Raw genomic sequence first — 27,668 nt, 5'->3', positions numbered from 1 at the left:
GGTAGCACCAGGCAGTAGGAAATGGTCAGATTCTGGATGTGCCTGAAGGAAGAGCTGGCAGGATTTGGCTGATGGATTGGATATAAAGTGTATGTGTGTGTGTTTGTGTGTGTGTGTGTGTGTGTGTGTGTGTGTACATGAGAGAGAGAGAGAGAGAGAGAGAGAGAGTATCGAGTCAAAGATGACTCCAAAGTGTTTAACTTGAGGAATGGAATAGTCACTTAGTGAGGTGGGGAAGACAGTTTGTATGAAGCGCTCACCATGGATGTGGGCACAAAATAAATGCCCAATAAATATTAGCTATTCTTTGTGTTTTTGATTTTGGTGTCCTGGGCTATCCAAACTCAGTCACCTGAGGTTCTGGAAATGATGAACATACCCGGCAAAAACATCATAAGCGTCATGCCTAATATGTTTGTTGTGAGCCAAGCACATGATAGAATGTAGAAAGTGTACAAAAGGCCTACGAGAAAATGAGTATCTGTAGAGTTTTTAATATATTTCAGACATTTTTCATTGATTCCTTTCCCCACCACTAGAATGTGAGTTACATGAGAGACATCTTACACCTACTGTGTACTACCACACATGCCTGGAACATAGCAGGCACCTTGGTTAATATTTATGGAATGAAATCTCATGATTATAGATGGAGGCTGAGTAACATCCGAAGGTGGAGCTGGGTTCTGATAAATATTTATTTGATAGAGGGATGAATAAATGGGTATTACATTCCCATTTTGGAGAAGAGGAACCAGCTGGTGGCAGACCAAAGAACAGAACCCAGGATATCCTGATCCTTGAGTGTGGACCCTTTCCATGGCCACACTATGGAGCTTCATAAGGTGGCCCTTTGGCTGTGTTTGAGGACGCCTAGGAATTTGATGATCCTGATGATCCTGACAGCATACTATGTAAAAGCCCTGGCTACTAAGAGAAAGAAAGAGCTAATGCGAGATCAGATTGTGATGCTCTAGTAACATGATCCTAAATTTTTTTTTAAAGATTTTATTTTTATTTGACAGACAGAGATCACAAGTAGGCAGAGAGGCAGGCAGAGAGAGAGAGAGGAGGAAGCAGGCTCTCCGCGGAGCACACAGCCCGGTGCGGGGCTCGATCCCAGGACCCTGGACCCTGGGATCATGACCTGAGCCGAAGGCAGAGGCTTTAACCCACTGAGCCACCCAGGCACCCCACATGATCCTAAATTTTTGTCTTAATGAAACTGCATAGCTTAAGTTGCGCAGGGTGTAAAGGATAGAAAGAAAATGTGAATCCAGTCTTCTCACACCAGTGTCCTATTTGTTCTCCTACTTGGATTTTTTTAAAAAATATTTTATTTATTTATTTGACAGAAATCACAAGTAGTCAGAGAGGCAGGCAGAGAGAGGGGCACTGAGCCACCCAGGCACCCCTCCTACTTGGATTTTTAACGTGCGGTACAAGGACTCTTGAGGAGGGTGTCTCTGGATGTACCTTATGGTACATTCTTCCTACAACATTGTGTGCTTAGGAGCAGGTGCATTTTTTGGGGAAGGGGTTCATAGCTTTTCATTACATTCTCAAAGAGGCCTATGATCCAAAAGTTTCCTTACATTTTCTCTTATGAATTTTTTGGGGGCTTCAAAAAACCCTCAAATTTATTCTCTCATAGTTCTGGAGGCTAGAAGTCCAAAATCAAGGTGTCAGCAGGACCATGTTCCCTCTGAATGGCCTCTCGGGAAAACCCATACCGTGTCTCTTCTAGCTTGTCTTATGGCCACATCACTCCAATCTCTACCTTAGTCATAACATTGCCTTCTCCTCTATTATTATTATTATTTTAATTTAAAAAAAATTTAAAGATTTTATTTATTTGAGAGACAGCACAAGCAAGGGGGAAGGGTAGAAGGAGAAGGAGAAGCAGACTCCCTGCTGAGCTGGGAGCCTGATGCGAAACTCAATCCCAGAAAGCTGGGATCATGACCTGAGCCAGAGGCAGACGCTTAAACGACTAAGCCACCCAAGCGCCCCCATATTTTATTATTAAAACTGTTTTTAGATGAGTAGAAGAAAGACAAAAGAACTGGGGGAAGAGGACTGAAGAGACAAAACATGCTAATTTTTGTTTCCAGAATTTCAAGAGAAGGCTAACGTGATGAAAAAAGCCGAAAGTTGGGGCGCCTGTGTGGCTCAGTGGGTTAAAGCCTCTGCCTTCAGCTCAGGTCATGATCCCAGGGTCCTGGGATCGAGCCCCGCATCGGGCTCTCTGCTGAGCGGGGAGCCTGCTTCCTCCTCTCTCTCTGCCTGCCTCTCTGCCTACTTGTGATCTCTGTCTGTCAAATAAATAAATAAAATCTCTTAAAAAAAAAAAAAAGCCGAAAGTTAAGGATGTTGAGGCAGGATTAATATCCAGATCTTCTGGTACCAATTCCAGGGCTCCTTCTGGTTCCCGTTGTTTTCATTCATTCATTCATTCATTCACTCACTCAGTCACTTATTTGTACCGAGTACCTGCTCCGTGCCAGGTACAATTCCAGACTCTGGGAATGGTGCTGTGGAAAACTCCAGCATCAAAGAGTTTATATTCTAGTAGGGGAGGCAGACATAATAATGATGACGACGATTATTATGTCAAGTGCAAAGAAAAAAGGCGTCACAGAACGGGGAGGAACTGGAATGGCATTTTAGATGGGGTGTTCTGAGCTCAGAACCTCCAGTTAGTTGCTGTCCGCGGACTCCAACCGAGACAGCGCTTCCGAAGGCCAGCTTGCCCCGCCCCAATAAACCTCTCTTTCATGCTTAGCCTCGCCTAGCCGCACCGGGGTGGGGACTGTGCGGAGAGAGGCGTGCACACGGTGGGTGGAGAGCGCATGCTCCCTCGAGATGCGTGGCTCTGGGGATTTAACTAGAACTCCGACCGTCAGGAGGAGAGTACGCACGCTCCTCGCCTTAAGGCGAGTGGGAAGGATCCGCCCAGTAGGAGTTTGCTTTTGAGGTTGTGGTCCCGCCCCCAGCCCAATTTCTACTTCCGCTTCCGGCGCTGAGGCTGTCCAGCTTGAAAATGGCGGCGGCGGCCTCTCCTCTGTTGCGGTCGTCTGGGCTGCTAGGTCGGTCCGGGGCACAGCTGGGGCGGCCCATGTCCAGTGGCGCCCACGGCGAGGAGGGCTCAGGTACTGGAACTGCGGTTCGCGGGGCGGGCCTCAGCCGCACTCGAGCGAGGCGGGACAGGACTGTGACCTTGGCTTGAGGTCTTGGGGGAGGCGGGGTGAGACCCGGACGGGGTCCCCATCAGGCCTGAGCGGTTGTGCCTCCTTTGCAGCTCGCATGTGGAAGGCTCTCACCTACTTCGTAGCGCTCCCCGGCGTGGCTGTGAGCATGCTGAATGTCTTCCTGAAGTCGCAACATGGAGAGCATGAGAGACCCGAGTTCGTCGCCTACCCCCATCTCCGCATCAGGTCCAAGGTAGGCCTTTGTAGCCTCTTCGAGCATCAATTCCCGTTTTATTACAAATGCGTAGTTTAAGTTCTTCATTCTCTAAAATCGTGCGAAATTTTTCATTTAATTTTTACAAATTTTTATTTTCTCCGGTTTTATGGAAGTGTAATAGACTTGGGGGGAGTCACATCTATTTTCTTTTTCAAGGTCATACAGTCAGTGCCCTTCAGATTTCTTTTTTTTTTTTTTCCTGACCCATCCGCCCTCTGCCTTCTCATACTCTAATGAAAAGGTTGTCCCTTGTATGAGACTTAGAGATTTGGGAATCTCCCTTAGAGCGGCAAAATCTGAAGGTGATTCATCCTTCTATGACCTGGGCATCAGACAGGTACTAGCTGCATGATGAAGAGACTAAAAGCTTCTCCTATTCCTATTTCTGCTAGTTATTTTCACAACTGTTTTATCCTTTGCTATTGGTGTAGATGTAATCATTTGTTTTTCATTGCTTTTTGTAAGTATTCTTAACAAGATGCCCTGCTGGCTCTTTAATAACTGTAACATCATTTAGCCAAGATAGGACTGGCCTTAACAGAAACTTAAGCTAGATTCTTAGATTCAGAAAGAATTTTTGAGTCTGAGCCCCACTCCTACCCTTGTACAAAGATGCAGAAGCCACTTAAGCATAGTTTTTAACCTCCGTACTATTGACATTTGGGTCTGCATAATTCTTGTTGCGGCAAGGGGCTATCCTATGAGTCCTAGGATATTTAACAGCATCCTTGACCTTTACCCACTGGATGCCCTCTCCCAGATGTCTCTAAATATTGCCCCATGTCTCTGGAGGGGCAAAATCATCCAGGTTTGGAAACCACTGCCCTAGAGCAATGTTTTTTCAAAGGCAGCATGCAAAAAATTGAGGGTGGGTTGCAGTTTTCAATCCAGAGGTTTGTTTTAGATCTGGAACGAAGCCCAAAGTCTGTATTTAAATAAGCATCTTCTCTTGTTTACCTCTACCATACTGATAGGATGATGTGAAGATTACACTTCCACAAACACTGCAGTGCCTGGGACAGGCTTATGAATAATGAACTTGAGTTTGCCTTTCCTGTTGTCTACTTTAAAAGCTCTCCTGGAAGTTAAAAGAGCTCCCTTAAATTATGGGAAGGCTGAAATACCCCAATAGTTAAAGGACTAATTATCATTTTTATTTTTGACAGACAGAGATCACAAGTAGGCAGAGAAGCAGGCAGCGAGAGAGGAGGAATATCATTTTGTTTTTATGTATAGTCTGTCACTTACCCATATCTGAAGCAGTTCATGGCAGTGCTGTTCTGAATTCTTTTCTGGAATTGCCTAATTGACATCTTCACTCCACAGCCCTTTCCCTGGGGAGATGGTAATCATACTCTATTCCATAACTCTCACGTGAATCCACTTCCAACCGGCTATGAAGATGAATAGAACCTGGACCACCACCCACTGGGGACCACAGCACTGTTTTGGACCATGGCTCTGCACACGGACCAGAAAAGTCTATGGGACCATAAGCTCACCTTCCTTACTTGTATCAAATGATGACCAGTATACTAATCTTCCATCCCTTTGCTTGTGGCAGGAGATGGCTTAAATAAATAACTTAGTTTGGTCAATGATCTGAGAGTTGCATTTTTTGGTGTTTTTCCTCCGAAATCAGCATTATTTTTGTTTCTGTAATGAAGGTTTATGGCTCCTGTGTACAGGCCTCTGGATCACAGTGTTTGTAACAGTCTTGTCCTTGGTTTCTTATACCTGGGGTAGGTAAAGCAAAGCAACCATAAGTGGAACTAACTTAAGTATCAAGATTGGGTCCTGACAGACTTTGGGTGGCAAAGATACTGAGTGGCCAGTAGAATGAGTGGCAATTTACATCTCAAAGAGGTATCTTTTGACTCTCCAGAGGAAGTGCTTAGTGATGTTCTGGCTTTCTCTTACTCCATTCCACCAGCATTTGCTGAAGAATATTCCCTGTAGTCAGATAATTGTCTCCACAAGTGTCAAGTTCTCATCTTGGGGTCATCTCTTAGCACCTTGAAGACTGGAAGGGTCAGAAACTTTTGGAGAAATAAAGGCAGTATGGGGACTCCTGGGTGGTTCAGTCGGTGAAAGGTCTGCTTTCGGCTCAGGTCATGATACCAGAGTCCAGCATCAGTCTCCCTGCTCAACTGGGAGTCTGCTTCTCCCTCTGCCTGCTATTCTCCCTGCTTGTGTGTTCTCTCTCTCTGACAAATAAAATCTTGAAAAAATAAAATAAAGGCAGTTTTACACATTTTTGCATATAGCATTAGCTTTATTTGTTTATAGAATTAAAACCTCTCCATAGCATTAAGAATTAGGGAGAAATAATAGTAACAGTAACAAAGTCACCCTTACAGAGCATTTAACTTCTCAAAATGTAAAGTCTTTGAAGTAGCTGAGATAGATGAAGTCACTGTAAAGTCAAAATAGAATGAAGAACAATTGGGCGCCTGGGTGGCTTAGTTGGTTAAGTGTCTGACTCTTGATTGTGGCTGAGGTTATGATTGCAAGGTGGTGAGATTGAGACCTGCATCAGGCCCCATCCTGTGTGAAGCCTGCCTAGATTCTCTGTCTTCTCTCTTTATTATTCCCTCAGTAGCAGTTACAATGAAAGAACTTGGTTGGCTTGGCTCAACCAGACAGTTTTGTAGTAAGATTCAAGAAGCTACCAGGTTTTGGCATTGCAAAGTACATAAAGTATACTGGTACTGCAAAGGTGAGGCATATGGAAACACAGGGTGTGAAAGCCTTTTACAGTAAGGGAGAAAAGGATCCCTGCTATCTTTTCCATTTTGTGATCTAACCACAGCCTGTGCTTGTGCTTCCAAGTCCCCATAGAACTGTTTTACTTGTGCTGAGTCTGAGTTCAGGACTTGACTTTGGCTTGCTGCCTGGCCTCCCTCAGCTGGACTTCAAGTATCTTTTATAATTCTTGTATAATAGACCATAACCAGTCAAAATATAAATGAAGAATGTATTGAAATGACATTCAAGACTAGTCATGTTAAATATGAAGCAGTCACGTAAACTGGAGTGAGGCTAATACAATTTCTACTTTCTATAAGTTGTTTCATACTATATTGGGTATATATAATTGAACCAGATTACTCAAGACCTGCAATTTTGGTGACTACTTGACATTTCAAAGTGTGTTAAGTGCTCACCTGATCCTGACATTTTTTTGTGTGCAGGTACAGAAGCATATTAAGTTGTGTAACTTATTGTGGAAATAAATTTTAGAAATCAGTGAGGTTTCTCATTGTTTTAGCACACTATTGACCTTAGATAAAATTTCACTTTTTCTTTACCTTTAAATTATAAAACAAAACTTTCTCCAGTGTACATATGGGATATGTGAGGTTGCAGTATAATACTTGTTCTGTAAAGTGCACTGAGTTCTCCAGGGGCAAATAATGAAACTAAGTATTACAATTTATTCCATCTTCATGATTACAGACATTATAGGGTGGGGTGGGTACACAAAGCAAATAGGACAAATTTCTCCCCTGTAAAGAGATGCAGCATTTTGGCAGTTTTATGATAATTCAGGATGGCTTAATTAATTGACTTGGGCTAAAAGCTGGCAAAAGCAAATCTTGGCAATTTAAGATCTTCCTTCATTGTTATTCCAACAATCTTCATTCCTAAACTACACTATGAGCTCCGAAATGGTGTGTACTGTAACATTCTTCAAGCTTTCACATCTTAATCAGAAATCTGACATCTCTTCTTAAGGCAGGGAACTCTTAAAGCTGTCTTCCTTTTGGCTAACTCAGTCCACCAGCAATCTTAAAAGTTATTATAAAAGTAAAACCGTGCTCCCAAGCATTAATTAAAACCGTTGTGCTGGGATCCCTTTTCAGAGCCTTAGCTCCCTGAGAGGAAAGAGAGATCCTAACAAATTGCTTCCATGAATAATAACCCTAGTACAATGTACCTAATGTCCTTCCCAGCAAAACTCAAGAAGTCAGGCAACCCTGATCATCCTGACAAGTTTATCAGTATTTACATAAAAAAAGGATATTTAAAGCTGATCCCAGACCAAGTATCGCTACCATAGTCCCAAGCAATCATTCAGTTTAAGCACATGGAGTTCCTGTACGATGCCAGAGCAAGTGAGAAATCTCAAAGCAAAGAGTGATTTCATCATCTTTTACAAGTGAGGAAATCAATGAGGAAAGAAGACTTTTGCCTCCTAAACTCCTCATCAAATCCGTGGCTATTTTCACAACCTTAATTGATGAAATCCAGTGTCCTCAATTTCCTGATTGGAGGAGTCTATTTTCAAGGTGACTGTCAAGGTCAAGAAGAGCTTTCAGGCTTTTCTTTGCTATGGCCCATAAATTCCAGTCCTTCAATGGGAATCTCCTTCTCCTTTATTGCTTTCTGATGGAGGAGAAAACACATGACACAGGTCTGTAAGAAGCTTGAGGACCAAACTTTGTAAATATGATGGTGCAAAAATAAATCATATGGGACCAAGAGAACACCCAACCATGATTAAAGACCTGTACTTTTTTTTTTTTTACCCTGAGTGCGATTGTGGAGAAATTAGATGTAAGACCAGAGAGCGACTGGAAAGGAGTTGTAAGGAACCATCAACGTTTCAGATGTGGAATTTAAACAGTATCTCCACTCCGTTATGACAGACACAAAATTCAAATCTGAGTTCCAGGACAGTGGCTATGTGACTCTGGGCAAGCCTCACTTTCCTGTCTATAATTGGGATAAAGATAGCAACTTGAAACTACCTGAGGATCATTTAAGTTGACTAACTAGGAATGCTGTGCCCACTGAGGTTCTTAAAATCCAAAGCAGTTTCACATTCACTGAACTAGAATGAAAATTTCCTAGCGGGTTGAGAGATTTAACAGGCCAAAGAAGGAATTACAACAACAACAAAATGAGATCCTCATGTCTAACAGGCCAGATTCTAACACCCCTCTTCAACCCCCCAACACTAATAGTGAAATAGCGCACCGCCGCAAAAATCAAGGAAACGATTTTGGTGAACATTCCATGTATAAAATACGAACAACTATGCGCACTTGGCGAGTTTAGGACGAGCACCAAATGAACCAAAGAATATCCCTGTGCTCTATAACGTAACACATATTGTAAAAATATTTAACTTTGTCATTCAGAGAGATACCAGGCGGCCTTGGTGGTGATAATGGGGAGAGAGCTCCTGCTACTGTCCTTACTGAAGCTTTTCTTCACCGTTCCCATCCCAACCTCCGCGAATTACTACCCGTTTGGCCGGGGACACCGCAAAGATAACCAGGGGGGGTAGACACGAAAGGGCTCTGGCCACCTAAGGGCTCACCTGAACACACTGCTGATAGCGCTTGAAGAGGTCGGTGCACGGGTCTCCGGAGCCGTCCCCCTTGAGGAACTTCTCGGCAAACCAGCGATTGAAGCACTGGTCGTACTCGCGCTTCATGTCGGTGCAGGCCTCCCCTACGCTATTCATGGCGGCGGCGGCGGCAGTAGCGGCGCGCTCTGATGTCGTCACTCATGAGTGCGTCGCTCGGCTTTACGTGGAGACGCACTACGGCAGCTGAAGAGAAATGTGGGCCCTGGCGACGAGGCTGGGCCTTCGGTCCTGGTTGGGCTGGCGCCGGGGCTTCACCTCCAAGGCGGATCCTCAGGTAAAGGCCGGGGGCGTCAAGCGGGTGGCGGAGCAGGCCCCACCCGTGACCCCTGTTCTCCGCCTCATCCCTCCAGGGTAGTGGTCGGGTTACGGCCGAGGTGATCGAACACCTGGAGCGTCTAGCGCTTGTGGACTTCGGCAGCCAAGAGGCCGTGGCACGGTTGGAGAAAGCCATCGCCTTTGCCGACCGGCTCCGCGCGGTGGATACCGACGGGGTGGAGCCCATGGAATCAGTACTGGAGGACAGGTAAACACTCGCGGCTGCGCACCCTGAAGTCTTGCCTGTGGCGCCTTCGCAGACACTTGAGGTGGCGATCATTAGTGTGTCCTTTCACAGAAGGGAAAAGAGCTTTAGCGAGATGGAAGAACTTGTCCACGGTCACCCCGTGGTAAGTTTTATGGTTTCCTTTGTTCATTATGGGTCCTATCACTCGCGTTTAAAGTCCTCGAGGCCTCCCAGTGTAGCTAGGAACCATGCCCGAACTGCTAATCATCGCCTTTGAGGCCTACTTCTTTCAGACTCCTTGCCTACGGTAGCTCGGGCGTACTGCTCTTTTTACTGCATCTACATTAGCTTTCTTACTATTTCTCCAACATGGCCAATTTGTTTCTTGTCTAGAATCTTTGCATTTGCTATTCCCCTTTACTTGGGCAGCCTATTTCCTTGGCAGGTCATAGTTATCTCCTGGGTAAGACCTCTCCAAATATCCTCTCCCTTAACAATCACCGACCCCTGATCCTGTTGGATTTTCTCCAATTTCTTGATTATCTTATTTTTGTTGATCTGTCTCTTGTTAATAGAATGTGAGCTCCTGTTTGACTTTAGATTCCTGTCCCAAAATATGGCCTGTACATATCCTCTGACCTAGTCGTCCCTGTGGAAACATCTGTAAAAATGCAGCAAGATGTGTATGCACCAGTGTTCAGGGTATCCAGACCTGTTTATAGTACAAAACAAAAAAACAACAAAAAGCTCCCAACAAGGGGCACCTGGCCAGCTCTGTCTGCAGAGCATGCTCTGATTTCCCGGTCATGAGTTTGAGCCCCAGTTGGGGGTAGATTTTACTTAATTTAAAACATTTTGGGGGGCACCTGGGTGGCTCAGTGGGTTAAAGCCTCTGCCTTCGGCTCAGGTCGTGATCCTAGGGTCCTGGGATCGAGCCCCGCGTCGGGCTCTCTGCTTGGCAGGGAGCCTGCTTCCTCCTCCTTCTCTCTCTCTGCCTGCCTCTCAGCCTACTTGTAATCTCTGTCTGTCAAATAAATAAATAAAATCTTAAAAAAAAAACAAACATTTTTTGAACCCTGAGCAACAAAAAACAGAAACAGCCTAAGTGCCTTCACGGCTAAATACATCATCATGGAATGGAATATTGACAGTTGTTTAAAAATAATGCAACTAGGGCCGCCTAGGTGGCTCAGTGGGTTAAAGCCTCTGCCTTCCGCTCAGGTCATGATCCCAGGGTCCTGGGATCGAGCCCCACGTTGGGTTCTCTGCTCCGCGGGGAGCCTGCTTCCTCCTCTCTCTGCCTGCTTCTCTGCCTACTTGTGATCTCTGTCTGTCAAATAAATAAATAAAATCTTTAAAAAAAATAATGCAATTATACTGATGTGAAAAGATACATTTAGTGAAAAAGGTAAAGTTCAGAACATTGTGTGTGGGATTATCACTACTTTAATGTGTCCTCTATTTGACATATTCTGGTATATCCATTAACTTTTGTTTTGTTCCCTCAGAGCATGCAAGGAACTGTAATAATAGTTTTTAAAAAAGTGGAAATGCAGAGGGAAATTCTAACTTTTCATCTTATAGTGAGGGCCAAAACACAAATGCCTAAAGGAGCAGAGTAATAACACAAGAAGTGATATAGTATAGTGTAATAGGGAGGGACAGGTCTTTGACAAAGCATTTTGTGAATATTATACTAAAAGGATGCAGTCTCTCCACACTTCTACCAAATTTTGCTAAATCTTAATACATTTTTAAAGAAAGTGCTCTTTTCTGAAAAGCAGACTTGTTTGCTGGTTGGGACTGCAGTTTCTTGGGTGAATGGGTATGTAGCTCATAAAGACAGAGGCAGTCTACAACTCTGTCCTACCCTTTTCTTTTTCTTTTTCTTTTTTTTTTTTTTTTAGATTTTATTTATTTATTTGACAGAGAGAAATCACAAGTAGATGGAGAGGCAGGCAGAGAGAGAGAGAGGGAAGCAGGCTCCCCGCTGAGCAGAGAGCCCGATGCGGGACTCAATCCCAGGACCCTGAGATCATGACCTGAGCGGAAGGCAGTGGCTTAACCCACTGAGCCAACCAGGCGCCCCTGTCCTACCCTTTTCTTGATGGGATTTTTAAAAAAAGATTTATTTATTTTAGAGTGCAGTGTGGTGTGTGGGGGAAGGATCAGAGAGGGAGGGAAATCAGTAGGCTCCTTGCTGAGCAGGGAACCTGATTCTCTGCTCGATCCCAGGACCCTGAGATCATGATGTGAGCTGAAACCAAGAGCAGACACCCAACCGAGACACCCAGGCTCCCCCTTGATGGGATTTTTTTTTTTTTAAAGATTTTATTTATTTATTTGACAGAAATCACAAGTAGGCAGAGAGGCAGGCAGAGAGAGAGGAGGAAGCAGGCTCCCTGCCGAGCAGAGAGCCCGACGTGGGACTCAATCCCAGGACCCTGAGATCATGACCTGAGCCGAAGGCAGCAGCTTAACCCACTGAGCCACCCAGGCGCCCCGGATTTTTTTTTTTTTTTAAGATTTTATTTATTTATTTGACAGACAGAGATCACAAGTAGGCAGAGAGGCAGGTAGAGAGAGAGGAGGAAGCAGGCTCCCTGCTGAGCAGAGAGCCCGATTCAGGGCTCGATCCCAGAACCCTGGGATCATGACCTGAGTCGAAGGCAGAGGCTTTAACCCACTGAGTCACTCAGGCGCCCCTGTTGAATGTTCTTTAAAGATTTTGAGACAGAAGCAGTCCAGAGCAAGAGGGAGCAACCGTTTCAAGCAGACTCCGCACTGAGCATAGAGCCCAGTGGGGGCCTGTATCTCATGACACTCAGATTACGACCTGAGCTGAAACCAAAAGTCAGAAAATTAGCCAACTGTGCCACCGAGGTCCCCCATTGTCTGTTCTTTATTAATATCTTTGGGAAAGGAGGGCATAGAAGCACAAAGAGGAGACAGAATTTCCCAGACCATGTAAAGGGAAACTATAAAGAAATGCAACTATTACTCAAGAAGAGTTTGTGAAAAAGATGGAGAGATTTGTATCTGGTAGCTGGAATAGTGACTTCATATTCAGTGATCTGCAGTCTTGCCATCAACCTGGAAACCAGTTTGAGTTAATTATTCCATTTTAGAGATGTAACACTTACAGGACTTTTTTGTTTTTAAAGATTTATTTATTTATTTATTTGACAGAGAGAGACAGCGAGAGAGGGAACACAAGCAGGGGGAGTGGAGAGGGAGAAGCAGGCTTCTCGCTGAGCAGGGAGCCTGATGTGGGGCTCGATCCCAGGACCCTGCTTTTTTGAACATCTTGCCTAATGTTTGAAATGGAACCCAATTAAGACAAGTGTTCAACTGTTCTAGGCCACACTAGGTGTAAAAGCACTGACTGGCTATAAGAAATCTCTTGGCATATTAATACCTAACCTTTGGTTTTAGCTAAAAAGCATTTAGTGTCCTTATGTGCCAGGCGCTAAGATTTTATATGCATTGTCTCAATTATCACATACAACTCTGGAAGGTAAACGCTAGTATCTCCTTTATAGATGAAGAAACTGAGGCACAGAAAACTAGTGTAATATGCCCCAGGGTTTCGCGGTGTAGTAAGAGAATCCAGAACTTGAAATTCAGAGCTTCAGCTCTCAAATACTATTCTAGATATGCCATCTAAAGTGTCAACCCCTAGGTGCCTGGGTGGATCAGTGGGTTAAGCCTCTGTCTTCAGCTCAGGTCATGTTCTCAGGGTCCTGGGATGGAGTCCCACATTGGGCTGTCTGCTCAGCAGGGAGCCCACTTCCCCTCTCTCTCTGCCTGCCTCTCTGCCTACTGGTGATCTCTCTCTGTGTGTCAAATAAATTGAAAAAAAATCTTTTTTAAAAAATAAAAAGGGGCGCCTGGGTGGCTCAGTGGGTTAAAGCCTCTGCCTTCGGCTCAGGTCATGATCCCAGGGTCCTGGGATTGAGTCCCGCATTGGGCTCTCTGCTCCGCGGGGAGCCTGCTTCCTCCCCTCTCTTTCTCTGCCTGCCTCTCTGCCTACTTGTGATTTCTCTCTGTCAAATAAATAAAATCTTTTAAAAAATAAAATAAAATAAAAAGTCAACCCCTAGAACTTTTATTTTCTCCCATCTCGAGAGACTGACTCAGATGATGACATCTCTGACTGCAGCCAAATACTTCAGTGCTTCAGATGTCCCTCAGGATCTTATTTGAACCAAAAGTTCTTAGCCAAATTGATTAACTCTCATTCCAGTCTAAATCAAACTAGAAATTAATTAGGAAGGAGGGAAAAGGATTGTAGATGATGGAAACAGAATTGTGCCCAGAAAAAAATGACTCCTGGCAGCCTGACACCAGCAGCAGAGCACTCCTGTCTGGTCAGTCCAATGGCCAATAAAGGCATTTCTTCTCCAGTGCTGTTGTAGTGCTTTCCATTAAATTGCTTTTTATTAGCATTTCCCACAGTTACTGGTTAAAGTGCTTTGTCTGTGAGCCTTTCTCAACCAGGATTTCATCTGAACCAGAACACATAAGATTCAAGTGATTCTTTTTTAATGCTTCCAGGATAGTATATAATTAATTTTAGCCCACAGTTGATTTATTATCAAAATGGGTGTCCTATAGTATTTGGGCTACAGTTCTCTTGTAGAACCCTGAGAAAGAGAAGTGAGATAGACATTTAGTCAATCAGTAATTGATAGGCACCTGGTCCTGTTTGGGAGTTATGCATGATTATGAGATCAAGAAAAGTTAAGCAGGACATCTGTGTGGCTCAGTTGGTTAAATGTCTGCTTTTGGATCATGTCATGACCCCACCCATGGTCCTGGGATCAAGTCCTGCATTGGGCCCTCTGTGCAGTTGGGAGCCTGCTTCTCCCTCTCTCTCCGCCTGCTATTTCCCCTGCTTGTGCTCTTTCTCTGACAAATAGATAAATATTTAAAAAAAAAAAAAAAGGAAAGAAAAAGTTAAGCAACTTGCCAAATTGATGTGCCACCCTCACAGAGACCCTGAGTTCAGCAGCCTATGATTATGAAAATAGGAAGGTGTTGATTTCTTCTGGAAACAACTCCATCATAAACAGTAATTAGGTGAAAATGTGTGGTATTTTAAGGAGTGAATTTTTTCTGGAAACATTAAACAGGAAACCGACTGTCCAATGAGTGAATAAATCAATTGCTATTTTATCTACTGTGGAGAAGCAATTGCTTCTAACCACCTGTTGGTGGTAGTAGAGTCTCACTTCATCAAACTCCAAGTGCCCAGGAACAATTAGCAGCCTCCGCTAGGGGCTAGGCAGGTAATGCGTGATCCCAGCAGGTTAAGGGCAGAGGTATACTCTGAATGAGGCCTGGGGACTGAGGTGTGCCCAGGTACGCTCACCCTGAGAGGAGGAGGGGCTGCTCAGCACACCCACCTCTTACTGCAATGAGAACACAGGCCCCAATTATCACATCTGTAACATTTCATCTTCCCAGCAGTTCTGTGATGCATTCCACAAATAAGGGAACAGGTACATGGAGAGGATAAGTCGCTTGTACATGTGCTGTGTATGGTCTTAAGATTTGAATTTATCTGTGACTCAGGAGCCCAAGGTTTTTTTTTTTTGGTTTTTTTTTTTTAAGATTTTATTTATTTATTTGACAGAGAGAAATCACAAGTAGATGGAGAGGCAGGCAGAGAGAGAGAGGGAAGCAGGCTCCCTGCTGAGCAGAGAGCCCGATGCGGGACTCGATCCCAGGACCCTGAGATCATGACCTGAGCCGAAGGCAGTGGCTTAACCCACTGAGCCACCCAGGCGCCCCGGAGCCCAAGGTTTGAGCCATTCTGTTGTATCACCCAGCAGAAAAGCAAACTCCAGAAAGTCCAATGTTCACCTTTACAAAGGATTTTTATTTTGTTCTCCAAGTTTTCATAAGCCTCTGTATAGTTGGGGGAAAAAAATTAAATGCAGCCTTCGCTTTTTTTGGCAAGAAAGTTAAGGTCTGGAAAGATCCATACTTGTCCAAGGCCACAGAGTTAGAGTGCAGATCCTGGAATAGACTGCAGCTCTCTACAGTCCGTATCATGAGTGCTTATTGTGTCTGGCCCTAGGGTGGGTGCCACAGGAGAAACAGAAAAAGTCCTTTCCTAAGAGAATCTTAACCATGACAACTTCACCCTCTGCAGCCGTTGCCTAGATGTTCATCCTTGCCCTTTTGTCCCATTAGGTTTAGCCCTCAGTCTATATCTGACTCAAAGCAGAAAGAGCTTGGCTACTCTACCAGTGACTGAGGATACTGCTCATTTTTCAGCCCAAATATCTGAAAGCAGGCTCAGACTTTTTTTTTTTTTGCACTTTTTAAGCCTTGAAACAGCAGTGAAGCCCCACTGATATGTTCAACTCCTGTTTGGTTTCACTGGTTTGCCATCTGGGCACTTTAATGAAGCCAGTAGGCCCAGAGAACAGTGAAATATTCTTCAGCTGTCCAAGGGCAGGCACCTCCATGTCCATGAAGGTGGCTGCAGTGAAAAATAGCTCATCTTTGGGGTACAAAAACTGTGCTGATTCCAGTCCTGTCACTTGGGACCTAATATCTAAGTCACTTATAGCCACTCTTGAGCAAGTTTCTTCACCTGCCTGGAAGTCCACTTCCCATGCAGCAGTTTCTTACCCATCCTCTAGCAGTGACATCACCCATTCTGAGTACCTGTTCCTTACCAGGCTGGTTTAGGTGCCCCCTTTTACTCCCTTGGCAAGCTTTGCTTACCTATTAGACTTAAAACCTTGTAATTGCCTAACCAGTATCCACCAAAAGCAGCCTACCCATAGTAATGATGCAGGAATATTTATTGAATGTATCAGTTCTGAGGAATGATTACCACTTACCTCACTGAGTGGTTGAGAATCTATAAACTGCCGATAGTTATTTGGTAAACTACTGACCATGCGCTCTTCCATCTTTGAGTAGTGACCATACCTCAAGAATATGCTGTTTCCTCCCATTCTCAACCCTCTTCACCCATGCCATAGAAGCCTATTCTCTGAGAAGGTAACCTTGAGCTTCTGGTTTTGTAGATGTCTGTACTTGAGATCTGACAGTGTGGTAGAAGGCAACTGTGCCGAAGAACTACTACAAAATGCCCATCAAGTTGTGGAGGAGTATTTTGTGGCCCCCCCAGGTATGTGTTCCCCAAAGTGGCTTAACAGATTGTCCCTCAATGAACTAAGAATATAGAGGGAGCTGTGAGGTCCAAATTTTCTACATGAAAGTACTTTAAGTAGTATAGAGTGGGAATTAGGTGAAGGTAGTCAAAAGGTACAAACTTCAACATACAGTGGAATGATTATACTTAGTAATACTGTATTCTGTACTCAAAAGTTGCTAAGAGAGTAGATCTTTAAAGTTCTTATCACAAGCACAGAACTAATGTGAGATGATAGATATTAAATACTCTTGTTCTGGTAATCATCTTGATATATATGTAATATATATGTATTATATCTCTATATAAAATCATTGTGTTGTAGAACTTAGATAATGTTGTGTGTCGATTCTATCCCAATAAAAGTGGAATGAAAAACCCCACATATATTAACAGTGGGGAAAAAAAAGTTAGGTGGCAGTAGAGTGTAGGGGTCACATTCACCCTTAAGGGCCAGTCTGTAATAAGAACGAGCAAAATGGGGACTGGGGCGGGGAGGTGTGTATGTACATGGTATCAAATCTGAAGCTCAAGCTCTGTGTAAAGCCGCAACTAGCACTCACTGCTTCTCATTCCATGCCAGACAGTACTGGGAGCCCATTTTCCCTGAGAACCTGGACATACGGCATTTTCATGTGTGTATGGTAGTTCCCAAATTTTAAGTATGGGAACTAATTCCAAGATTTTTTAAAAAAATAAAGTACCATGTAAATAAAACATACCTGCAAGCCAGATGCATCCTGTGAGCCATCAGTTTGCAACCTTGTTGTTGAAATTTGCGTCTTTAAAATGTACTGTGACTATTTTAAATGAAAACTTAAAAATGACTCTGGGCTAATACTAAAATCCAGAGTCTTGGTTGGGTTGAACTTTTTAATCTGCTCAGCAGACAGATTGGTCTTCTGAACTGCCGCACCCTTCTGAATGTTTGGGAATGGGGCAAACTTAAGTGCTCAGGTAGATGGTTTTCCAAGTGCCGGTTACAGGTTCAGGAGATCATCTCAGAGAACCATTCTAACTAGCCTCAGAAACAAACATCAGTCCCCCCGCTCAGGGGTTCTCTCTTTGATCAAGACCAGCCAATTAAAGGAAAGCTTTGCTTGAAGCAAGAATGAGAAAGCAAGCTTAGAAAATTGTGGACTCGGCTCTTAATCATGCCTTTGATTCACTAAACCACCTCAAATTGACTGAAGAGAAAAAAAGATTTTATACTCTCTCTCAGAATCTGATAGTTGTCACTATTTTAGCAGACCTCTCCATTCATCATATATGCTGTTTCTCCAAAAAGAACTCTGTGTCAGACTTCTTGAGACAAAGTGAATTCACAATCATTAGTCTTTCCTTCCACTCCCATATGCATATAACTGGCTAAACTGTCTCTGCTCCTTACTGAAAAGCATGCACTTATAAGGCTTCATTTACAACTGTTGTTCTTTCAGACACTCAGAAAAACAGAACAGAAACTACACTTATCTGCACTGCTTATTCTTCATGACAAACCAAGTGATAAGTTAGCTCAGTACAACCAGTTTGGAAGCAGATTCAGCTTTAACATTCTTTCTTGTTCCTGTTTTCAAACAGGTAATATCTCTTTGCCAAAGCAGGATGAACAAGAGCCTTTTTCAGACAACTGAGTAGCAATTCTGGGAAGGGGTACCCTGTGAACACGTGGAAACCCAAAGACAGTATTTTGTTATGAACACTAATGGCCCCACTTCAGTCACCTGAAAAAAACTGATGGTTAAGTATTTTTTAATAACTAACTCTCTGAAGACAGAATTGGGAAATAATCTACCCAAAACAAGGCAATGAGTTCCTGCTGCTACTGGAAGTAAGAGATATTGTTACTTTCAGAGGAAATGGATCAAGTATTTATTCACAGGCTGTTCAGTATGTAAAGATGTTATCCTCCTTTATCTCCTCCAGAAAGACTGTCTACCAAACGGCACTTGAGTGAATTTTTCTATTGATGTAACTATTAGACCATGCATCTGGTCACTCTGTGATAACCTGTGTTGTACTTTTTAGTTGCTGTTTCTATCACCCCAAGAAACCTTGTATCTTTACCAAACTCCATTTTGTTCCTGGGTACCCACTTCGTTCCCAGCAGAAGGCCTTCTCCTAAGGTCTGAAGAGTACTCAAAGTAGACTCTACAGCTTGTGAACGCTTAACCTGCAGTTATCCACTATCCCACAAAGTGATTACATGCAAAAGGGATGCTAGCCACAGCTAGTTTTTCTGAAAAGAACCTATGACAAAAATAGCTAACAGTGCTGTACTGTGCACTAAAAATTTGCCAACAGGGTAGATCTTATATGAAATGCTCTTACCACAAGTAAATCTTAAGGAAGTAGAGAAGAGACTTTGGGAGGTGATGGATATGTTTACAGTCTTGATGGTGGTGATGCTTTCATGGATAAACACTTAACCCCTAATTCAGTGAGTTGTATACATTAAGTACAACTTTTTACAGATCTATCTTACTTCAATAAAGTGGCTTTTTAAAAAACAGCCCAAGGCCTGAAACAAAGTAACTTACCCACCCCCACTATGATTACTGAATCCAAGATAGTGGAGGTTTTTGGTTTGTTTTGTGTTTTAAGAAAGGTCAGATGCCAAGAATAAATGAAACAGATTTAGGGGTAGAAGTGAAAGAACCAAAATTTAAAGATCTTTTTCCTTCCCCTCCAAACTGCCACAGTTGGTTTTGTTTAAGAATCTTCAGTCATCTTTATGCTGCTGCCAAGTTTAAAAAGTCTGTTTTATTCTTTTCATTCCTTTGCCCTATCTTAAACACTCCCTTCCTTAAGGCAGCTTCATTTATAAGTTTGGCCTTGAATTGTAAGGCAATCCTGAAGAAACTCTTGGAATTGAAATTCTGAAACCACCAACATAGCAACTACCTTTGTCCCCAAATAAAGTTACCCACTTCTCCTTACCAGTTGGGTACAAGCTGCTGCTACAACTCAATGACTTTCTTTTTAATCAGTGAGCCTGTTTGGTGAAATCTATTAACTTAATCAAGGACAACCACACATGTCAATTACTAAACGTTTAAAATATATTTCTAAACAGAATGGGCCGACTCAGTCACAGTAACTGCTGATCTCCATAGTAGAGCAACCCACAAAGACACAGCACTGATTTTTTTTCCCATAATCAGGGGTGAAAAATATACAACTTATTTCTGAACCAAAACCACAATTTCTGCAGTTTAAAATGCTTCACTGCCAATATGGCCCTGGTAGAAATTATGTATTTTATTTCCTTAAAAAAAAATTAAAAAAATTTCCTAAGACACTAAATCATCAATCTGGAATGTAGATTCTGAGCACAAAGCAGCTCAGTTCACCTAAAAAATAAAGAAAAATTTCCCATCACCTGTCTCAGTAGGGCCTGAAAGGAGAGAAGTAGTGTGGGGAACCCCTGCTTTGGTATGGAGAGTCACGGCCCCTTGAGCCAGACCGAGACCGTGAGTAGCCATAGCTGGTGCTTCTCTCTGGATAAACTCGGATGTAGGAAGTTTCACCCTGAAATTTAAACAAAAAGAGTACAGGAAAAAATAAGACCCAGAAGAATACAGCACACTAATACTTAACATGGCTGCCTAACAATAGTTAAGTACTGAGCACTTACTGTTTGTCTGGCATGATGTTATCTCATTAAACCCTCACAATAATGCTATGAGGTAGGTATGCTTAACAGCTCATTTCAAGAATGAGGAAAACAACGTTCTTATCTGTTCCAGGGTGACACAAATAACAAACAGCAGCTTCACATGTGGTAAATGCTCAAATACTAGCTACTACTGTTAATACAACTGAATTACTGCCACTGACCCCTAAATCTAAGAACTAGAAAGGATCTCAGAGGTCATACAATTCAGTCCCCTGCCACCTCATATATGCATCTTTGGATAGATGCCTATGGCAGAAGCTAACCTGTATTCAACACCTCTCAGGTGCCAGGACCTGGGTTAGATGCAGTTATCCTCAGAAGTTAGCTTCCTGGCAACTCTTATTGAGAAAGTGCTATTATTATTGTTCCTGTTTTGCATAGCAAGAAACCAGGGTTCAGAGCATAGCTCAGCTAAGAAATTACTAAGTGAGGGGCGCCTGAGTGGCTCAGTGGGTTAAGCCTCTGCCTTCAGCTCGGGTCTTGGTCTCAGGGTCCTGGGATTGAGCTCTGCACTGGGATTCTCTGCTCAGCAGGGAGCCTGCTTCCTCCTCTCTCTGCCTGCCTATCTGCCTACTTGTGATATCTCTCTCTCTTTCTCTGTCAAATAAGTAAGTAAAATCTTAAAACAAAAACAAAAACCAAGAGAAATTATTAAATGGCAGAGGAGTCATGTCCAGGCTAGCGTATGCCCTTTCCCCTCAGCCAACACTCTCAGAGAATCTAAAAATGCTAAGATGGGGGCACCTGGGTAGCTCAGTGGGTTAAAGCCTCTGCCTTCAGCTCAGGTCATGATCCCAGGGTCCTGGGATTGAGCCCCACATTGGGCTCTCTGCTCAGAGGGAGCCTGCCTCCTCCTCTCTCTCTGCCTGCCTCTCTGCCTACTTGTGATCTCTGTCAAATAAATAAACAAAATCTTTAAAAAAAAAAAATTAAATAAAAATGCTAAGATGAAAGAAGCTGGATGCAGAATTCCCTAGGTAAAGTCAGTAATTGGATTTATCATTACTGAGGCCCTGTTTTGCAGTATAACTGAGGACCAGATACTGTTTTTTAGTAAGATTTTATTTATTTATTTGAGAGAGAAAATGAGTGTGCATGGGGGGGAAGGTCAGAGGGAGAAGCAGACTCCCTGCTGTGCAAGGAGCCCTACATGGGACTCCCTGAGCCACCCAGGTGCCCCCAGGTCCTGTTTTGTTTCTGCTCCAAATTCACCCTGAGAAAAAGCACCGTTAAGCCATGTATTTTCCAAGTTATAAAATCGGGGAACTATATGAATCCTTAAAAAAAAAAATGGACCCAGACATATCTAAACTCCATAGTTAAGACAAGATAACCAGAAAAAGCAATGTCCACTTGGGTCTGCTGTCTTATCTCAGCGCTATTAAAGGGATAGTCAACATATGAATCAAACCGAGATCCAAAGCAGCAGCTGCCTTCCTGAAAGACCAAGAACTAAGTCCTGAGAACTAAGGTTATTACAAGAAAATGCCAAGGTGACAATCTGCATGCATTACTCTTCAGAAGGGAAAAATAAGGTGAGAACTTTAGAAGAGCTGAGATGATGAGGTTGGCTTGCAGAGCACAGACTAGACCCAGAGGGACAACGATAATAATTAGGTTCACAGATGTACACTGCAGATTAAGCCAGTTGTGAAAGGGATGGTATGACAGAATAGTTCACCACATGATGACAGACTGCACCAGTATTCTCTCCAGGTTAAAAATACTATGACTGCAAACTTCTTTGTTATGACCCTGAAGGGTTTGGGCATGATGAATTCCCTGGCTTTAACCACTTTAGATCTTTAATGGTACTATGAGGTTATCAAATGGCAAGTGCATGGCCTGCTGCTACTTCTGCTAGGTCAGCTTCAGGTGGAGTGGCTTAGGAGCAAGCTCAAAAAAGCTGGGAACCAACAACAAAAAAAAAAGTTGGGAACCCACCTCATGAGAGCGGAATTTGGTGTCATCCAGTTTACGCAGGGCGTATTCCATGTCTTCTTTTCTGAGATACTCAACCATCCCCATTCCATCCTTCTGCACATCTGCATAACAGACATCCCCAGCTTCTCGCATATGATCCTTCAGGTCCTGCCAGCTACCTGATGGTGGAAGTCCTATGCATGGACAACAGAAGAGAAAAGGCCATATCCTTCAGCCACGTTAACTGATCTGTTAAGAGCCAGCAGTACCTAGGGTCCCTTTTTTGTCCACCGCTACTTTCAAATTCAAATTCAATGACAAGTCATAAAGGGCATAAAACCAGCAGTAAGTACTAAAGTATGTGTGGTAAATCACCATTAAAAGTTGGTTCTAGGCTAATCTTCCAGAGACCAAGCCCTTCCAACAGAGTAAGAAGTCCACCCCACACAGTTTAGTATCTCTGAGAATTCACAGCCTTTCTTTCTTTATCCTTCATATTTAAGAAAAACTCCCAAGACTTTGAGCTCTCATTTTCTCCATTATGAAACTTATCAGTACCAATTATCTCTTGCTTGACTGGGTTCTCAGGACATGGGAATTTTGAAAGTATCCAATGAAATAACCACCAAGGCATAGCTGAAGGTGACAACACAACAAAAATTTAAAGTTTGTTTTCCTGAAGGTGTGAATGACTAACAAACTAAACAAGGTACCTTTCAAAAGATCACCAACATTCTTCAATACAGGGGGGAAAAGGTAAGACTCAGACGCTATAACTAGTCGGGAATTATACAACCCTACCTGATATCATGAAAGGGAAATGTGCTCCTGCTCTCAAAGGCTGTGTTTACCGCTCACAGCTCAGGACTGCAGCCATTTCCTAATAGTTTTCTAAGCAGGATTTCAGAGCAGCATGGAGAGAAAAAAAAATATGTATGACATCCTGAAGGAGGGAATAGTTCTGGGGTTAAAAAATTACAAAGGGACACAAGATAGGCAGATACTGAGAGGATTACTCGTAAGTCTGCTGTAACTGTGTGACATTTACATATAAGAAAAGTGCCAGGTTTCTCAATACATTTCACACCACCATGGTCCTAAAATGCCCCTGCAGTGTGCAGAGGGCCCAAGTCTTTACCAGGGCTTTAGTATTTTGAAAAGATGAATACGCCCCTGAGCTTAGCATTTCATCACTTGTCAACACTAGATATTTCATTCTATGTTCTGCAATACGACCCCTAAAACTCCAAGTTCTTTTGTTTTCTTTTTTATATAATTCCAAAGCCACCACCAAAATCTGGCCTTTTTCAGCATCCAAAGCTGGGCAGTAGTTCAAATCTAGTTCCTGGAATGTCCAGCAAGTCTGATACCCAGTACATTACAAAAGAAAGCATCTCTACAGAATTCTAGCTCACAGGGTTTTGCTACTATCTTCCCTTTCAACACCAGAAAACTTCTTTATAAGAAGCAAGCTGATGTTTACCAAGACTACACTACCAATGCAGTTTCATTTGCAAGATACCTGCCTCAGCGGCAACAGGCACAGCTTCAGACTGTGCAAAGGCTATTGAAAAGAAAGCCCCATGTGTCCCATGCACTGAAGAGTAAAAGCTAACATTTCTTGGAGGCCAGATTGTGTGCTAAGAATTTTACATGCATCATCTCATTCAGTCTTAAAGGAACATACCTGAAACAAGAACTCGGAAATCAGATCTTCTTGTAGGAGGTCCATTCCTCCCTCCGCGGGGCCACCCACCCCGACTGCCGTAAGTCCTAGGGAACTCCACACGAAGCCGACACTGGCCATAATCATAACCATTCCTTCCATAAATTGCATCTTCAGCATCTCTGCAAAGAAAAGTTAGGAGTCAGTGCTGCTCAGGAGGCTGACTTACTTCCCAGTGAGGGGTTTGAGTAACAAGTATAAAAGGGAAATGAACCAGAAAAACAAAACAATCTTGATGCAATACTGCATTCGTGTGAAAACCTTTCATAATATTAAAATTAAACTTTACAACTGTCGCGGGGTTTTCTAAGTGTGGAATGATAATAATGGGGCAAACAGATGAATTATAAGACTAATTCGGATCAGCTTGACAGATGATTTCAGTAGATTTCTCTAACCCTGTGAGCAGTTTCTCAGAATGTCCACCACGCACTAGTCCTTTATTATTCTTCAACAAGGCCTAGTAAAATCAAGTCTATACAAAGAAAAATTCATTTAAAAAGAAATGAGGCTCAAAAGACAGATGCTTTGTGCTTTGTGAGAAATATGTAACTCTAATGTGTACCTTTTCAGTGTGGTTTGGAAAATTAAGTTGTAAAGACCAAAGCTGGGTACAGCTTTGCCAAAAGAGGTAAATATTCAATGAAGTTACTTTCAGTCTTCCCTAGGTCTCTAGGAGAACCAAGTTGGTTCTCCAGTATTGGACGAGAGAAAGAATGGCCTCAGAGCTTGGATGGACAAGCAAAGCCAAAGATACACTAATGAAGAAGTTATCATTCAGTTGTCACAGGCACAGAATTGCTTAAGATTCTAGTCACAAGGTTAAAAGCAATGAGGACCATGACTAGTGCTGTATTTACAACAAAGTGAAGGAGAAGCAGAACTGCTAAGGTTGAAGAGCAGATTCTGAATACCGACTGACAAGTTCAAATCATTCTTCTGCTACTTGCTAGTATCTCTCTTTGGGTAAAGGCCTGTATCAAGTTTTCACGTCTCTTAAATCTAATATGCCTATCTCATGGGACGCCTGGGTGGCTCAGTTGGTTGGACGACTGCCTTCGGCTCAGGGCGTGATCCTGGAGTCCCGGGATCGAGTCCCGCATCAGGCTCCCAGCTCCATGGGGAGTCTGCTTCGCTCTCTGACCTTCTCCTCGCTCGTGCTCTCTCTCACTGTCTCTCTCTCTCAAATAAATAAATAAAATCTTTAAAAGAAAAAAATCTAATATGCCTATCTCACAGGGTTATTGTAAGAATTAAATAAGATACTATGTGTGCAGTGCTTTGCTAGAAACTTGGCATCTAGTGATATCAAAGGACAGCTTTTCTATTATGGAAGGAAGGAGAAAAGAGATGACAATGTAGCATATCATACAGTAAGTCTGTGTTTTAAAGAACAGCATAACAGCATAGGGGGCTCAAATGCTACCCTGATCACTTACTAGCATTCTTTTTTTTTTTTTTTTTTTTAAAGAGAGATTTGGTTTTTCTTTTTTTTTTTTTTTTTTAAGTTTTATTTATTTCTTTATTTGACAGAGAAAGAGATCACAAGTAGGCAGAGAGGCAGGCAGAGAGAGAGAGGAGGAAGCAGGCTCCCTGCCGAGCAGAGAGCCCGATGCAGGACTCGATCCCAGGACCCTGAGATCATGACCTGAGCTGAAGGCAGTGGCTTAACCCACTGAGCCACCCAGGTGCCCACTAGCATTCTCTTTTATCAGCAACTCTAAATCCTCCGTGTTTTTTACATTGTAAAATGTGGCTAACACTACCTCTTTTATAGGTTATTGAAAATGCTGAAGTGGTATTTGACACATGGTAACTGTTCAAAAAACACACAAAGTGTTACAGAGGTGCAACCTTCTCCAGTTTAGGCGTAAAAGTACCTACTTCCGTTTTCTGAGGAAAATGGCAAGGCGCTTAAGAATGAGCTCTGTCAGTCGTCAAAGCCTCAGGGTGCTTCCTACCTCCCTGTCCTCAGATGCCCTCCTTGCCCTATACCACCACACCAGGGATGCAAGACACCCTATGGACAGTCCTTGTAGTGAAGCCTGCCAGGTGCAGACTAGATGAAAGCACTGCCTGGGTCACTGCTGGGAAGCTGAGCGGGCTCTTATTTACCCCAAGTGCAGTGACCAGTCCATGCGGTGGCTCCTAAGAACCATCAGTTTTCAAAGTTCCCCGGTCTTTTTTGGCCATGAGGCCGACAAAGTTTGCAAAATCACAAAGACCCCTTTGAGCCTGTTTAGGGATCAAGAGCTTCCCAAAGCTTGGGGTCCTAAGCATCCAGCAGTGCCTCCCTCATCAGAGAAGTGGAGTGAAATCAGAGTGCTCCCCTCAGACTATTTTAGTTTTTCCCAAATCCCTGGAGCTTTTATAAGGACTAGACCATGGCCCGCCGGGGCGCGCGAGAATGGAGATCTATTCCATCACAGACACCCCTTTACGACCTCCAAAGACGACCACATCCCTGCAGTCTGTTCCCCCGTAACGGCGAGTTCTGGCTGGGGGGAGGGGTGGGCAAGGAGAGCGACTGGCCACTTCTGTTCACTAAGTCCTTTCCCGGCTAGTTCCGGGCCGCTTCCCCTGAAGGGTGCCTCTCCAGCCGTGAGGGAGAGATTGGTCGTGTGTACCATCCCCGACGCCGGTCTGGGCGGGCCGGGGCCCTCCAAACGCCCAGCTTTTGTGTTTTTAAGTAAAGTAAAAAAAAAAAATAATAATCCTAGAGGAAGTGACGACGAAGCAAAGGACGGCCGGAGCCTGCTGTGAGAGGAGGCCTCATCCTCCACCCGGGGGCGCCGTGAGGGGTCTGCGCGGAAGGGGGAGGGGAGGTCCCGGAGGGGAGGGGGAGGAAAGAAGGCAGGGGCCCGAGGCCTCAGGCGGGCGGGTGGAGCGGGGCCTCACCGGGGGTCCTCGAAGCGCACGAAGGCGAAGGGCACGAGGCCGTGCCGGTTCTTGAGCTCGATCTCGCGGATGCGGCCGTACTTGTAGAACAGGTCCTCCAGGTCCTTCTCGCGCACGTCGGTCGGAAGGTTCCCCACGTAGATGCGCCCGTCTCCCTCGCCGCCGCGCTCGTCCGCCCAGCCCGACATCCGCACCGCCCGACGCCGCGGGCCCGCCGCAGCCCACGTCGCCGCCGCCGCCGCCGCCGCCTCAGCCGGGGTTCCCCCGCAGCGTCCCCGCGGGCTCGGAGGCGCTCAGCCGCACTGCATTGTGGGAACGGCGGAGCGGAAGCGGAGGGGTCGGAGGAAGCAAAAGAAATCGTCTTAAAGGGGACGCGGCTGCGATAACTGCGCTTGCGCGCAGGCTGGCGCCCCCTGTAGGTGCTGGCGGGCCCGGGAGCAAAGTGAGGGAGAGCTTGGAGTCTGGCGAATTGGGTTCGATTTCCCGAATTCTCTGAAGGCAACTCCCTCGCCGGATTCATGGACAAGTGGCCGGGACAGGGGCAAGTGCCTCAGGCTTCCTGGGCCTCAGTTTTCTGCCTCTGTAGCGCTACCTCACAGGCTTTTGTGAGCACTCCTTGAGGTGACGCGGGTAGCGGCCCGTGTGGGGCCCGCGGGCAGTCACTCTGTGTGCGGGGCGCCGGAGGGAGGGAGCCAGGCCCGGGCTGCAGGCTGACCCTGCTGCGGCCTGAAGGAGTCCCGGACGGTGGCCTGGGTGGGGCCTTCGCGGCCTTCAAACTCAGGTCAGTAGCCCTCTGGGCGATCCTGCCCCCATTTTACAATCGCTAGGAACTGAGAGTCTCAAATGGACTAAAGATGAGTGTGAGGGGCTGGAGATGGCTTCCAGAACTTGGCCTTGACATTCGGGGAGGCTAGC

General features: G+C 44.3%; 4 protein-coding genes across 4 annotated transcripts; 2 read left to right on the top strand and 2 right to left on the bottom strand.

The window, feature by feature from the left end:
• The first annotated feature begins 3,012 nt into the window (after positions 1-3,012).
• LOC122903357 (cytochrome c oxidase subunit 6A1, mitochondrial) lies at positions 3,013-5,069 on the top strand. The gene is made up of 3 exons (XM_044244145.1): positions 3,013-3,152; positions 3,302-3,444; positions 4,795-5,069. Exons 1-3 carry the CDS (start codon positions 3,044-3,046, stop codon positions 4,876-4,878), a joined length of 336 nt encoding a protein of 111 aa, XP_044100080.1. The 5' UTR covers positions 3,013-3,043; the 3' UTR covers positions 4,879-5,069.
• A 1,816-nt stretch (positions 5,070-6,885) lies between these two features.
• Positions 6,886-9,055, bottom strand: TRIAP1 (TP53 regulated inhibitor of apoptosis 1). Its single transcript, XM_044244146.1, has 2 exons — positions 8,798-9,055; positions 6,886-7,857 (listed from the first exon to the last, which is right to left on the bottom strand). Exons 1-2 carry the CDS (start codon positions 8,942-8,944, stop codon positions 7,774-7,776), a joined length of 231 nt encoding a protein of 76 aa, XP_044100081.1. The 5' UTR covers positions 8,945-9,055; the 3' UTR covers positions 6,886-7,773.
• GATC (glutamyl-tRNA amidotransferase subunit C) lies at positions 9,037-19,466 on the top strand. Its single transcript, XM_044244144.1, has 4 exons — positions 9,037-9,122; positions 9,199-9,371; positions 16,400-16,503; positions 18,109-19,466. Exons 1-4 carry the CDS (start codon positions 9,042-9,044, stop codon positions 18,159-18,161), a joined length of 411 nt encoding a protein of 136 aa, XP_044100079.1. The 5' UTR covers positions 9,037-9,041; the 3' UTR covers positions 18,162-19,466.
• A 101-nt stretch (positions 19,467-19,567) lies between these two features.
• On the bottom strand, positions 19,568-26,985 carry SRSF9 (serine and arginine rich splicing factor 9). The gene is made up of 4 exons (XM_044244143.1): positions 26,754-26,985; positions 23,817-23,977; positions 22,151-22,323; positions 19,568-20,058 (listed from the first exon to the last, which is right to left on the bottom strand). Exons 1-4 carry the CDS (start codon positions 26,939-26,941, stop codon positions 19,915-19,917), a joined length of 666 nt encoding a protein of 221 aa, XP_044100078.1. The 5' UTR covers positions 26,942-26,985; the 3' UTR covers positions 19,568-19,914.
• Between the last annotated feature and the right edge of the window lie 683 nt (positions 26,986-27,668).

The sequence above is a fragment of the Neovison vison genome, chromosome 3 (assembly GCF_020171115.1).
Source record: "Neovison vison isolate M4711 chromosome 3, ASM_NN_V1, whole genome shotgun sequence".
In the NCBI taxonomy this organism is placed as follows: Eukaryota; Metazoa; Chordata; class Mammalia; order Carnivora; family Mustelidae; genus Neogale; species Neogale vison.
Note: the sequence above shows the minus strand (reverse complement) of the source record. Positions and strands in the feature narration are given on the sequence as shown.

Coding starts and splice junctions, on each gene's coding strand:
- SRSF9 (XM_044244143.1), bottom strand. CDS start 26,941: ATGTCGGGCTGGGCGGACGAGCGCGGCGGCGAGGGAGACGGGCGCATC. Junction 22,324..23,816: donor TTTCCGAGTTCTTGTTTCAG/GTATGTTCCTTT, acceptor GTCCATGCATAG/GACTTCCACCATCAGGTAGC. Junction 20,059..22,150: donor CCAAATTCCGCTCTCATGAG/GTGGGTTCCCAA, acceptor TTTAAATTTCAG/GGTGAAACTTCCTACATCCG.
- GATC (XM_044244144.1), top strand. CDS start 9,042: ATGTGGGCCCTGGCGACGAGGCTGGGCCTTCGGTCCTGGTTGGGCTGG. Junction 9,372..16,399: donor GAATCAGTACTGGAGGACAG/GTAAACACTCGC, acceptor CTGGTTTTGTAG/ATGTCTGTACTTGAGATCTG. Junction 16,504..18,108: donor GTATTTTGTGGCCCCCCCAG/GTATGTGTTCCC, acceptor GTTTTCAAACAG/GTAATATCTCTTTGCCAAAG.
- TRIAP1 (XM_044244146.1), bottom strand. CDS start 8,944: ATGAATAGCGTAGGGGAGGCCTGCACCGACATGAAGCGCGAGTACGAC. Junction 7,858..8,797: donor GCTATCAGCAGTGTGTTCAG/GTGAGCCCTTAG, acceptor CTCCTCCATCAG/AAAGCAATAAAGGAGAAGGA.
- LOC122903357 (XM_044244145.1), top strand. CDS start 3,044: ATGGCGGCGGCGGCCTCTCCTCTGTTGCGGTCGTCTGGGCTGCTAGGT. Junction 3,153..3,301: donor CCACGGCGAGGAGGGCTCAG/GTACTGGAACTG, acceptor CCTCCTTTGCAG/CTCGCATGTGGAAGGCTCTC. Junction 3,445..4,794: donor ATCTCCGCATCAGGTCCAAG/GTAGGCCTTTGT, acceptor TTCACTCCACAG/CCCTTTCCCTGGGGAGATGG.